The sequence below is a fragment of the Oncorhynchus kisutch genome, linkage group LG20 (assembly GCF_002021735.2).
Source record: "Oncorhynchus kisutch isolate 150728-3 linkage group LG20, Okis_V2, whole genome shotgun sequence".
Taxonomy (NCBI): domain Eukaryota; kingdom Metazoa; phylum Chordata; class Actinopteri; order Salmoniformes; family Salmonidae; genus Oncorhynchus; species Oncorhynchus kisutch.
In genome coordinates, this window is record NC_034193.2 from 28,415,933 (window position 1) to 28,430,578 (window position 14,646).

At 41.4% G+C, this 14,646-nt stretch overlaps 1 protein-coding gene across 3 annotated transcripts in view; it reads left to right on the forward strand.

Annotated features, from left to right (window-relative positions):
• The window catches only part of afap1l2 (actin filament associated protein 1-like 2), a 144,537-nt gene that overhangs the window by 45,333 nt on the left and 84,558 nt on the right, over positions 1-14,646 (forward strand). For all 3 annotated transcript variants that reach the window (XR_004204457.1, XM_031799316.1, XM_031799315.1), the window contains exons 3-4: positions 172-255; positions 1,880-1,971. Coding sequence is in view for 2 of the 3 variants with exons in the window: in XM_031799316.1 (XP_031655176.1) it covers positions 172-255; positions 1,880-1,971 (176 nt within the window). In the remaining variant the exon portion in view is untranslated. The remainder of the gene's footprint in view (positions 1-171; positions 256-1,879; positions 1,972-14,646) is intronic.

Here is a 14,646-nt window from a genome sequence, read left to right on the forward strand (position 1 = left end):
TTTTGAGTTTCACCTCTGACTTCCCTGGGCTGCCACAATGTACAGTATCATAGCATGATTCTGTTCATTCAAAACTTAATTCTGAAGTAGGTTGTATCAGCAGCATTCATAATGAAGTATATTTCTCATGTTGATTGATGTTACTGTTTTCTCTCAACTGCTATGTTTCAGGTGGTGGTGGTGGTGGTGATGAGGAGTACATCTACATGAACAAAGTCATTGTGACTGGGCAGGGTCAGGACAAAGCTGACAGAGGTGAGAGTTCAAAGGTTGTTTCCTACAAGGTGGAACCTGCTTGATGGTGTAGCACTCTGTACTTGTTTGGTTCATACATTGTAAATTAGTATTATTGAGGCTTTACATACTTTCATAATCCAATATTTGAGGTGCACTTAATTTAGCTTGAATTTTGCACTTTTGGTATTTGACCTACGTATTTGAACCCAGGTCTGGCTTTAACTCAAGTCACAGTCCCTCACAAATAAGAGTAACATAGAATAAAATTGCTTAAAGTATTCAATAAACCAAGTTTCGCTGTGAAAACCCAGAATTATGCACGTAAAACACAGTCACGGTTGTTTTTTATGGGATGTGCTCTTCTTAAACCACTGGAAAATTGTATTGCTGCTCATATCAGGTTCACCATTCAATCACAGGTTTTATGTGCTTGATAGGCTACATCACACTTTCCACAGGTGAGACTAAACAAAGTTTCCAACAGTAGCTGTCAGTGGTGTTTAGGAGTGTGAAAACATCCTTTCCACATCATTCCCCCTCCCCCACACACACTCGTTTCCTGTGTATTTCTCAGTAGTACTTTCTTTGTCCCCCCTCTCAAACCCACCACCTGAGGCGAGCCATTTCGTTTGGACTGTGATAAAAAATGAGCAGACCAAACACTAGACTTAACACACATCTACCACACCGAAGGCCAGTAAAGCCACAGGATTTTTTTATAGCCACCCCAAGTACAAGGGTGTTCTCAGATCAAAAAGATGTCATGCATCTAGACCATTTTCTTTATTTGAATGGAGGGGTTGGGAAGGGTGTTTATTATGACAGACTAAAGACTGCATATGTATGGAAACATTGAGATCCTTTTTTTTTTAAGGACACAAAAGGGAATACCTGTCATGTTGGGTGTCTTGTCTAACTTGCATCTCATGTACCCACATGGCTAGACAGAAAGCCTTTCTTTCAACCAACTGTTTTGAAACTCAATATGAGGGTTTGAATGTGTTTATGTCAACAGCATAGTGATTTAGTGATAACAGCCAGATGTATTGAATTTGTGAGCTCTGCAGAGTTGTTTAAATGTAATTTCTGTAACTTTCAGTGACTCCTGTGAATTTACGACTAGAGGTGTCCAGTATAAAGCACTCTGCTTGGGTTCCTATGACAACCCAGATGTCTACATGCTGAGAGGTGGAATGTCTGTCGAAAGGGGAAGACTGCTGTTTTGGCATGTGCATACAGTAGCTTAGAGACAAGGACCCACTGTCATAATGAACAGAGAAATAGGCAAATAACTATTAGGCAAACGTGAGGCAAAATGTTAACATTGTTATTTTGGCTAGAAGGCTAATGTAACCAACATGCATCACCCAGGTGTATGCTACACATTGGTGTTTAAGAAGGAAGGTTATATAGTTCAATATAAATTACAAAGGGGAAGACAATCCCATGTATAAAGTAAAGTCCTTTAAGACCTAGTGAAAAATATTAAGGCCTTACAAAAGGCGTGTTGTTTTTATCCTGATTTTAATATTATGATTCTCTTAGTCATTTCACAAATGCAAAGACAAATACTGCCAATCTTCCTTTTGATGGCCATTGTTGATTTTCATCTAATGTCATTATTTTGTGTCAAAATGACCAGACAACACACCAGATGCCCTGGCCAATGGGAGAGCAGGAAAACATGTCCCTGCCCCACAGAAGAGTCTTCCAGACTTGCCACCACCTAGAACAGTGAGTGATGTTCATTTATCTTACTACACCTTTCCAAATTACACCTAACATCCATGCTAGGACATCCATGAGTATTGAGAAATCGTTCTTTGCATATTGAACCATACAGACTTTAATGGGGGTGCCGCAAGACTCCGTTTTGGCGCCTCTTATCTTTTTTTTTACATAGAATATAATACAACTTTTAAAAGTAATAATATACACACCATGTGTTTTACCTTGTGTAGGACTACGATTAACATCAAATACTAACGTAACTCACTTGCTAGCATAACTGTTAAGCATCTTTGGCCTCATCCATTTCTAGCCTGGTTTTTCTCACATTCATTTGGTCGTTGTAGCACAGCCATGTTTTTTCCCGTAACTATAAATCCCAGGCCTGCAGTACCATTATTAATCAAGTCTTTAATATGTGTTGTAATCACCCACAGAAACAGGTATTTTATCCTTATACAATTGGAAAATGTGTGTGGAAATGAGTGTGTGAGACTTGAGAGGACTGATGTGTTTAATGTTGACTGGGGAGGCTAGGGGTCTCCTGAATTAGCGCTGTGTGAGATTGGAAGGGTCACAGACAGACAGTAGGGTGGGATTATAGCTTTCCTTCTGAGTCTTTGAACTCCACACGTACACACAGACACACACACACACACACACACACACACACACACACACACACACACAGAGAGACACACCCAGCACTGTTTTCTTATTAGCAACATCTGCTGTTGCTGTGGTTTGAGAGCTGTTTTGGTGGCTGGATAGGAGCTCAGTAATGTTTTTCCCCTTGTTCTCCATGAAACAACAAATTTCCTCAGACAGCTCAAAAAAAATCTCTTCAGCACTTTACCCCAACTTGGCTGTGTGGAAGGGCACATCTTGATGTTCTGAATGAACCTCTCCAAGAAATGACTGAAACTGAATGGTGGTTCAAGCCCTTAGCCCTGATGAAGTTTACTGTTTTTGTTACAGTTCCCCGTCCTTAGTACTTTACCACAAAGTACCTCCTGATGTATAATACAGTAGTAATAAAATCAAAACATTTTTTATTTTTTATTACAATTTCTTTTTTTGTAATATGTTGTCAGCTCGTCGGGGCAATTCTCCTCCTGCATATTCTCTCACATCCTCCCAACCAATCCGCTCCTCCCACCGCACATATAAGGTTCCGCATCTGTTGTCAGACCAGTAAGTTTATCCCATTGTAACTTGGTCATTTACACATTTCTCAACTTATTGAAAAATGATTTCCTATGGTCGTGCCATGCATTGATTTAACACAAGAGCTCTTCACTAACGAATCCCTCCCAGGCATGAAAATTTACATTCTGAGCAGTGTCTGTTGCAACCATGTGTAACGGATGTGAAACGGCTAGCTTAGTTAGTGGTGCGCGCTAAATAGCGTTTCAATCGGTGACGTCACTTGCTCTGAGACCTTGAAGTAGTAGTTCCCCTTGCTCTGCAAGGGCCACGGCTTTTGTGGAGCGATGGGTAATGACGCTTCGTGGGTGACTGTTGTTGATGTGTGCAGAGGGTCCCTGGTTCGCGCCCGGGTATGGGCGAGGGGACGGTCTAAAGTTATACTGTTACATTGGTGCCGTGACCCGGATCACTGGTTGCTGTGGAAAAAGGAGGAGGTCAAAAGGGGGGTGAGTGTAACGGATGTGAAACGGCTAGCTTAGTTGGCGGTGCGCACTAAATAGCGTTTCAATCGGTGACGTCACTTGCTCTGATACCTTGAAGTAGTAGTTCCCCTTGCTCTGCAAGGCTTTTGTGGAGCGATGGGTAACGACGCTTTGTGGGTGACTGTTGTTGATGTGTGCAGAGGGTCCCTGGTTCGCGCCCGGGTATGGGCTAGTGGACGGTCTAAAGTTATACTGTTACACATGCTCTCGTCAACAGCAATGTTGTAAGCTACAAAGTATTTAGCTTTTTCAGCGAGCTGCTCTTGTAGATCGTTGGCTAGCTCATCCACGCAATCTGCCACTGTATTTCTCCTACGGCTGACATTTGCAGATGCTTGCATTTTTTTCTGGGCCCACTACTTTGCTAACTTTATCCATGCACTGCCTCATAAAATCACCTCTGGTGTATGGTCAGCCTGATTTAGCTATTTCATTCTAGGTAGAATCTGGCCTATACTGCTGCATCACTCTGTGATTTTGGCTTTGAAAACAGTCTGCTGTTGTACAAGGCCCTTATTTAACTCTGCCACTTTCTGTAGCCTCTGATGTCTATTCAAGTCAGTGTTTTGTCCCATAATTGCACCTTATGTTAAATTCTTTCATTACGGCCACAGTCTTTTGGCAAACGATGGTCCACAAACAAGTACTCGATCTCCCAACTGTCGTGAATTTCCCTGCCTTCGCTGTCAACTTACCTTCTTTTTGCAATCTTCTGGCTTGCTGGCTGGCTGGCTGGCTGGCTAGCTAGTTATTTTTGATGATGGGGGACATAAAACAGTTGGGCTGCTGCTGAACTGTTAGTGAACATATGATACAACCCACTGGCTGTCTCATAGGTGTGTACACTCTTAGAAAGGATTATTTGCAGAGGGATAGGGTTCTACCATTTCTTTTTCGTTTTCATCTGAAGAAACCTTTTTGGAAGAAAGGGTTATTTGAAGATTCTTTGGAAGGCAAGAGTGGTTCTACATAGAACCCTTCTGAATAAGAGTGTTTAATTGTTTAATTGCTATATTGTAATTATTTTGCCACTATGGCCTATTTATTGCCTTACCTCCCTTATCCTACCTCATTTGCACATACTGTATATAGTTCTATTTTATTATAGACTATATGTTTGTTTATTCCATGTGTAACTCTTGTGTTGTTGTTTGTGTTTCACTGCTTTGCTTTATCTTGGCCAGGTCACAGTTGTAAATGAGAACTTGTTCTCAACTAGCCTACCTGGTTAAATAAAAGGTGAAATAAAAAAGAATACGCTTTTTATTGTAATTATTTCAATTTATTTTAAAGAGTCTGAGAATTTGTGTTTACCTCAGCGTTTAAACTTTAACATGAGGAGTTTGTGGAATCTGAAGTATAAAAAGATAGGTGTGTGGGAATATTTGTGTAGGTATCTGGTTTTCCCTTAATTCCATTTAACATATACAGTACTGACATAGAAATCATGACAAGGTATTAACTGTCTTTCGAATGTTGTGTTTTTATTCAGAAGTGAGAATGCGTGAACCAGCAGTGTACCATAAAGGGCTGTGTGAACCAGCAGTGTATGGTACACTGCAAATTGGCCAGTTTTACCCAGGGTTTATATTGACAAAACAAAGGAGCTAATCGTGGACTTCCAGAAACAGCAGAGGGAGCACACCCCTATCCACATTGACGGGACCGCAGTGGAGCAGGTGGAAAGCTTCAAGTTCCTCGGCGTACACATCACTGACGATCTGAAATGGTCTACCCACACAGACAGTGTGGTGAAGAAGGTGCAACAGTGCCTCTTCAACCTTAGGAGGCTGAAGATTTGTGGCTTGGCACCTAAAACCCTCACACACTTTTACAGATGCACAATTGAGAGGATCCTGTCGGGCTATATCACTGCCTGGTACAGTAACCTGCAACCGCAGGGCTCTCCAGAGGGTGGTGCAGTCTGCCCGAAGCATCTTTGGGGGCAAACTACCTGACCTACAGGACACCTACAGTACCCGATGTCACAGGAAGGCCAAAAAGATCATCAAGGACAACAACCACCCGAGCCACTGCCTGTTCACCCCGCTGTCATCCGAAAGGCGAGGTCAGTACAGGTGAATCAAAGCTGGGACCGAGAGACTGAAAAACAGCTTCCAAAAAAGTGTTAAACAAATCTAAATATATTTGAGATTCTTCAAAGTAGCCACCCTTTTCTTGATGACAGCTTTGCACACTCATGGCATTCTCTCAACCAGCTTCACCTGGAATGTTTTTCCAACAGTCTTTAAAACCTCTTAAGGATTGGCACCTAAAATGTCATACCCAAATCTAATTGCCTGTAGCTCAGGCTTTGAAGCAAGGATATGAATATTCTTGGTACCATTTCTTTGAAAGAAAACACTTTGCAGTTTGTGGAAATGTGAAAGGAATGTATCTGGTTAAAGATAATACAAAGAAATAACTTTTAGATTTTTTTGTACCATCTTTGAAATGCAAGAGAAAGGCCATAATGGATTATTCTAGCTCAGGTGCAATTTAGATTTTGGCCACTAGATGGCAGCAGTGTATGTGCAACGTTTCAGACTGATCCAAACAACCATTGCATTTATGTTCAAAATCTTGTAACAAGACTGGCCAAATGTGCCTAGTTTGTTTACAAATAATTTTTCATGTTCACAACTGTGCACTCTCCTCGATATCTTAACCACCATTGATAAGAAACATTACTGTGCAGCCGTATTCATTGATCTGGCCAAGGCTTTCGACTCTGTCAATCACCACATCCTCATCGGTAGACTCGACAGCCTTGGTTTCACAATTGATTGCCTCGCCTGGTTCACCAACTACTTCTCTGATAGAGTCCAGTGTGTCAAATCGGAGGGTCTGCTGTCCGGACCTCTGGCAGTCTCTATGGGGGTGTCACAGGGTTCAATTCTTGGACCGACTCTCTTCTCTGTATACATCAATGATGTCGCTCTTGCTACTGGTGAGTCTCTCATCCACCTCTATGCAGACGACACCATTCTGTATACTTCTGGCCCTTCTTTGGACACTGTGTTAACAGCCCTCCAGGCAAGCTTCAATGCCATAAAACTCTCCTTCCGTGGCCTCCAATTGCTCTTAAATACAAGTAAAACTAAATCTACGCTCTTCAACCGATCGCTGCCTGCACCTGCCCGTCTGTCCAACATCACTACTCTGGACAGCTCTGACTTAGAATACGTGGACAAATACAAATACCTAGGTGTCTGGTTAGACTGTAAACTCTCCTTCCAGACCCACATCAAACATCTCCAATCCAAAGTTAAATCTTGAATTGGCTTCCTATTTCGCAACAAAGCATCCTTCACTCATGCTGCCAAACATGCCCTCGTTAAACTGACCATCCTACCAATCCTCGACTTCGGCGATGTCATTTAGAAAATAGCCTCCAATACCCTACTCAACCAATTGGATGCAGTCTATCACAGTGCCATCCGTTTTGTCACCAAAGCCCCATATACTACCCACCATCGCGACATGTATGCTCTCATTGGCTGGCCCTCGCTTCATACTCGTCGCCAAACCCACTGGCTCCATGTCATCTACAAGACCCTGCTAGGCAAAGTCCCCCCTTATCTCAGCTCACCCACCTGTGGCACGCGCTCCAGCAGGTATATCTCTCTGGTCAACCCCAAAACCAATTCTTCCTTTGGCCGCCTCTCCTTCCAGTTCTCTGCTGCCAATGACTGGAACGAACTACAAAAATCTCTGAAACTGGAAACACTTATCTCCCTCACTAACTTTAAGCACCAGCTGTCAGAGCAGCTCACAGATTACTGCACCTGTACATAGCCCACCTATAATTTAGCCCAAACAACTACCTCTTTCCCTACTGTATTTATTTGATTTGATTTGATTTATTTATTTATTTTGCTCCTTTGCACCCCATTATTTTTATTTCTACTTTGCACATTCTTCCACTGCAAATCTACCATTCCAGTGTTTTACTTGCTATATTGTATTTACTTTGCCACCATGGCCTTTTTTTTTATCTCACCTCATTTGCTCACATCGTATATAGACTTGTTTCTACTGTATTATTGACTGTATGTTTGTTTTACTCCATGTGTAACTCTGTGTCGTTGTATGTGTCGAACTGCTTTGCTTTATCTTGGCCAGGTCGCAATTGTAAATGAGAACTTGTTCTCAACTTGCCTACCTGGTTAAATAAAGGTGAAATAAAATTTAAAAAAATAACATGGTATTATATCATTGTAATAGCTACTGTAAATTGAACAGTGCAGTTAGATTAACAAGAATTTAATATTTCTGACAATATCAGATATGTCTATGTCCTGGGAAATCTTCTTGTTACTTACAACCTCATGCTAATTGCATAAGAATACTTCAGCTCAACCATCCCGCAGGTTGAGAGAATGCCAAGTTTGTGCAAGGCTGTCATCAAGGCAAAGGGTGGCTACTTTGAAGAATCTCAAATATAAAATATATTTTGATTTGTTTAACACTTTTCTGGTTACTACATGATTCTATGTGTCATTTCATAGTTTTGATGTCTTCACTGTTAATAATAATAATACTAATAACAATAAAGAAAAACCCTCGAATGAGTAGAGGTGGCCAAACTTTTAACTGCTCCTAAATTACAAAATCAAATAGCTAAAATATCCTTGGTATGATTTTCATAAAACAATTCCATATAGCTTAGTAGACCCCCCCACCCCCCGTTTAGACAGGGCTTAGACTCTCATGTGTTAAAAGGTAGGTTGTTTTTCACAAGGATTTCCACACCTCTACTTCTGTACATTATGAGAAAATAACTTGTCCAAACACCCCTTGTTACAATTTCAGATGCTCCTTATCCAAATGAATTTCTTGCAACAGACCAACATCAAAATATATGTTTTTAAGAGTACTTTTTTCCTCAAGTGCCTTTTATTTTAGTGTCCATTGATGTAGCCGAGGTTTCCATAGTAACAATTCTTCCACCTTACCAACATACTTGCAACCTGTAGTTCGGCTGAATGGCCTACAATTGCTTCCAAGTCTTTGACATCAATCACCTTAATAATGTTGTCAGTCATCTTTTGGATCACTTGAGCCATTGTGCCTGGCTCCGCAATTCTGTCAACCTCGCTAGCTAGCTCATCCTGCACATCTACAGTCGTGGCCAAAGGTTTTGAGAGTGACACAAATATTAATTTCAACAAAGTTTGCTGCTTCAGTGTCTTTAGATATTTTTTGTCAGATGTTACTATGGAATACTGAAGTATAATTACAAGCATTTCATAAGTGTCAAAGGCTTTTATTAACAATTACATGAATTTGATGCAGAGTCAATATTTGCAGTGTTGACCCTTCTTTTTCAAGACCTCTGCAATCCACCTTGGCATGCTGTCAATTAACTTCTGGACCACATGGCAGCCCATTCTTGCATAATCAATGCTTGGACTTTGTCAGAATTTGTATTTTTTTTCACCCGATTGACTATAAGTTCTCATTGGGATTAAGGTCTGGAGAGTTTCCTGGCCATGGACCCAAAATATCGATGTTTTGTTCCCTGAGCCACTTAGTTATCACTTTTGCCTTATGGCAAGGTGCTCCATCATGCTGGGAAAGGCATTGTTCGTCACCAAACTGTTCCTGGATGGTTGGAAGAAGTTGCTCTCGGAGGATGTGTTGGTACCATTCTTTATTCATGGCTGTGTCCTTAGGCAAAATTGTGAGTGAGCCCACTCCCTTGGCTGAGAAGCAACCCCACACATGAATGGTCTCAGGATGCTTTACTGTTGGCATGACACAGGACTGATGGTAGCGTTCACCTCGTCTTCTCCGGACAAGCTTTTTTTCCGGATTCCCCAAACAATCGGAAAGGGGATTCATCAGATAAAATGACTTTACCCCAGTCCTCAGCAGTCCAATCCCTGTACCTTTTGCAGAATATCAGTCTGTTGCTGATGTTTTTCCTGAAGAGAAGTGGCTTCTTTGCTGCCCTTCTTGACACCAGGCTATCCTGCAAAAGCGTGCAGATGCACTCACACCTGCCTGCTGCCATTCCTTAGCAAGCTCTGTACTGGTGGTGCCCCGATCCCGCAGCTGAATCAACTTTAGGAGATGGTCCTGGCGCTTGCTGGACTTTCTTCGGCGCCCTGAAGCCTTCTTCACAACAATTGAACCGCTCTCCTTGAAGTGCATGATGATCCAATAAATTGTTGATTTCCTTGCCTGTGAAGCCCTTTTTGTGCAAAGCAATGGTGACGGCATGTGTTTTCTTGCAGGTAACCATGGTTGACAGAGGAAGAACAATGATTCCAAGCACTACCATCCTTTTGAAGATTCCAGTATGTTATTCAAACTCAATCAGCATTACAGAGTGATATCCATCCTTGTCCTCGTCAACACTCACACCTGTGTTAACGAGAGAATCACTGACATGATATCAGCTGGTTCTTTTGTGGCAGGGCTGAAATGCAGTGGAAATATTTTTGGGGATTCAGTTAATTTGCATGGCAGAGAGGAACTTTGCAATTAATTGCAATTCATCTGATCCCTCTTCATAACATTCTGAAGTATATGCAAATTGCCATCATACAAACTGAGGCAGCAGCCTTTGAAAATTAATATTTGTGTCATTCTCATAACTTTTGGCCACGACTGTACAGGGATGGTGGTTTTGGTCAAGTTCTTAGTAGTTCTGTCAGGCATGTTGACGGAATCCTTTGAGAAATAATCATCAATACCCATAGAGTAATTTATGTCACAAATTGTACTACTTTTTCAATCTCAGAAATGAATATAAAGAGAGAAATAACAAATGCCACAGGAGCTCACTGAAACACGGTGCTCACTCTACGGCGCCATTTTGTCCCTCCAAGAGAAGACCGGTTTAATGTTAAAAAAGGTTATCTTACTTAGAAAATAGTCCTGATCATATAGACCTAGACGATATCCAAAACAACTAACATCACACTGAATTCATACATTTTAGGTAATTCTAATTGTAAATGTCTTTCTACTCAATACCAAAACTAATTTTACCAATCTGGAAGGTAAAGTCGTTAAAGTATTCAATAACGTCTGTAGCCATGAAGTGCTTTGAAAGGCGGGTCATGGCTCACTTCAACACCATTTCCCAGAAACTCTAGACCCACTCCAATTTGCATACCGCCCCAACAGATCCACATATGATGCAAAATCTACTGCACTCCACACTGCTCTTTCACACCTGGACAAAAGGAACACCTATGTGAGAATGCTATTCATAGACTACAGCTCAGCGTTCAACACAATAGTGTCCTCAAAGCTCATCACTAAGCTAAGGACCCTGGGACTAAACACCTTCCTCTGCAACTGGATCCTGGACTTCCTGACGGGCCACACCCAGGTGATAAGGGTAGGTAATAACACATCCGCCACGCTGATCCTCACACGGGGGCCCCTCAGGGGTGCGTGCTCAGTCCCCTCCTGTACTACCTGTTCACTCATGACTGCATGGCCAGGCATGAATACAACACCGTCATTAAGTTTGCCGTTGACACAACAGGGTCTGTTCACCGACAAAGACGAGACAGCCTATAGGAAGGAGGTCAGAGACCTGACCGTGTGGTGCAGGACCGAGCATGCCCCTGTTCTCATCGACAGGGTTGTAGTGGAGCAGGTTGAGAGCTTCAAGTTCCTTGGTGTCCACGTCACCAACAAACTAACATGGTCCAAGCACATCAAGACCATTGTGAAGAGGGCACGACAAAACCTATTCCCCCTCAGAAGACTGAAAGGATTTGGCATGGGTCCTCAGATCTTCAAAAGGTTCTACAGCTGCACCATCGAGAGCATCCTGACAGGTTGCATCACTACCTGTTATGGCAACTGCTCGGCCCAGTACATCACCGGGGTCAAGATTCCTGCCATCCAGGACCTCTGTACCATGCGGTGTCAGAGGAAGGCCCTAAAAATTGTCAAAGACTCCAGCCACCCTAGTCATAGACTGTTCTCTCTGCTACCGCACGGCAAGTGGTACCGGAGCACCAAGTCTAAGTCCAAAAGGCTTCTTAACAGCTTCTACCCCCAAGCAATAAGACTCCTGAACAGCCAATCAAATGGCTACTCAGACTATTTGCATTGCCTCCCTCCCTCTTTTACACTGCTGCTACTCTGTTTATTATCCATGCATAGTCACTTTAACTCTACCTACATGTACATATTACCTCAATTACCTCGACTAACCGGTGCCCCCACACATTGACTCTGTACCGTATAGCCTCGCTATTGTTATTTTTCTGCTGCTCTTTAGTTATGTTACTTTTGTTTCTTTCTTTTTTGGGGGTATTTTTCTTGAAACTGCATTGTTGTAAGTAAGATCTACACCTGTTTAAGATCTACACCTGTTGTTTTTTGGCGAATTTGACAAATAAAATATTGATTTGATTTGTATTTCAGATGGAATCCTGGCATTAATAATTTAGCTGTGTACTTCCACCACCAGTACAAACTGCTTTCACTTTAAATTATGATGACAATAACAATGTGATCAAATACATTTTTTGGATTATATTATAATGACTGTTATTATGCTAAAAACTCTAAATTATTTTCATCATGTTTGAAATTTGGTTCTCCACACTGACTAAGTAAGTATAAAAGGGATTCAGGCATTAATAATTTAGCTGTGCATTTCGGATGGAATCCAGGCATTAGACCATACCAGAGGATACCAAAATAGAGCTCATTCTGGCCCCCAAAAAATCTGTGACCATACCCGCCCGGAACACCCTGGGGCTGGCTACTTTTTCTATTTGTTTGGCTACTCCATGTACTTATGGAAAACACTTATCAATGGAATCCTCAAATGTTTAACATATTAAAACGGGGGTGGATTAGCTAATAACTTTTTTAAATGTAGATACTTTTGACTCAGAAGAGAATGCTCAAGGTCCTTTGAAATGAGTGACTTTCAAGGCGGTAACACCAATGATCTAAAACTAAGGGACATGCATTATACTAGTGATAAAAATATGCATTTTATTAGTCGCCTTTGTTTTTATTGATCTATACAATATATTACATCATTTTGTTTACTTTCTAGCATTCAAAATAATAGATACAGTGCATTTGGAAAGTATTCATTTTATTACATGTATTACATTTTATTACGTTACACCCTTATTCTAAAATTGATTAATCTGCATGCATTACCCCTTAATGACAAAGCAAAAACAGGTTTTTAGAAATGTTGACAAATAAAAAATTAACTATAATATCATATTCACATAAGTATTCAGACCCTTGACTCAGTACTTTGTTGAAGGATGTTTGGCAGTGATTACAGCCTTGAGTCTTTTCTGGTAAGGACACTACATGCTCTGGCACATCTGTATTTGGGAGTTTCTCCCATTCTTCTCTGCAGATATTCGCAAGCTCTGTTAGGTTGGATGAGGAGTGTTGCTGCACAGCCATGTGTTGTCTTGGCTGTGTGCTCAGGGCTATTGTCCTGTTGGAAGGTGAACTTTTGCCCCAGGCTGAGGTCCTGAGCGCTCTGGATCAGGTTTTCATCAAGGATCTCTCTGTGCTTTGCTCCGTTCATCTTTCCCTCCATCCTGACTAGTCTCCCAGTGTCTGCCTCTGAAAAACATCCCCACAGCATGATGCTGCCACCACCATGCTTCACCATAGGGATTGTGCCAGGTTTTCTCCAGATGGGATGATTGGCATTCAGGCCATGGAGTTCAATCTTGGGTTTCATCAGACCAGAGAATCTTGTTTCTCATGATTTCTTTAGGTGCCCTTTGGATAACTCCAAGCAAGCTGTAATGTGCCTTTTATTGAGGAGTGGCTTCCGTCTGGCCACTCTACCATAATGGCCCGATTTGGTGGAGTGCTCTAGAGATGGTTGTCCTTTTGGAAGGTTCTCCATCTCCACAGAGGAACTCTGGCGCTCTGTCAGAGTGACCATCAGGTTCTTGATCACCTCCCTGACCAAGGCCCTTCTCTCCCAATTGCTCAGTTTGGCCAGGCAGCCAGCTCTAGGAAGAGTCTTGGTGGTTCCAAACTTTTTCCCTTTAAGAATGAACTGTGTTCTTGGTGACCTTCAATGATACTGACATGTTTTTTATTCCTTTGCCCAGATCTGTTTGCTCAACACAATCCTGTCTTGGCGCTCTACGGACAATTCCTTCGACCTCATGGCTTGGTTTTTTCTCTGACATGCACTGTCAACTGTGGGCAGGTAGACAGGTGTGTGCCTTTCCAAATCATGTCCAATCAATTGAATTTACCACAGGTGGACTCCAATCAAGTTGTAGACGCATCTCAAATATGATCAATGAAAACAGGATGCACCTGAGCTCAATTTGGAGTCTCATAGCAAATAATCTGAATACTTATAAAAATAAGGTATTTGTTTTTCGCTTTTTCGCTTCTTCATTATGGGTTATTGTAAATTGTTTTTTTTATATCCATTTTAGAATAGGGCTGTAACATAACAATATGTGGAAAATGTCAAGGGGTCTGAATACTTTCCATAGGGATTGTGCCAGGTTTTCTCCAGACGGGATGCTATCTCTAAATCTCCAAAACATGTCACTAAAACTCCAAACATCACTACTGGGACAAGCCAATTTGCTTTCCTTAAATACTTGTAATAATGCATAAACAGAGTTTTGCAGTATAAAGGATTTGCATGATTTTTTATCATTGATACACAGTTCAATATAAACAAAAACATGTATGATGTGTGACTTTGTATTTTTAAAGTGTTTTTCATGGTTGCAAAGGCAAGGGGCGCAAATGCCACCACATTTCAAGAATGACCCGATTTACATTATGAATAATGAAGGAGGTACAAACAGAAAATACAGTTTTACTACTACTGATAATATACAGTAATTCTAGGCTACCACCACCAGTAAAAACTGCGTTCACTTTACATTATGATGACAATAACAATATGGTCAAATACATTTTTGTATTCTATTATAATTACTTTTATTGTGCTAACAACTCTAATTCATTTTCATTGTGTTTGATGATT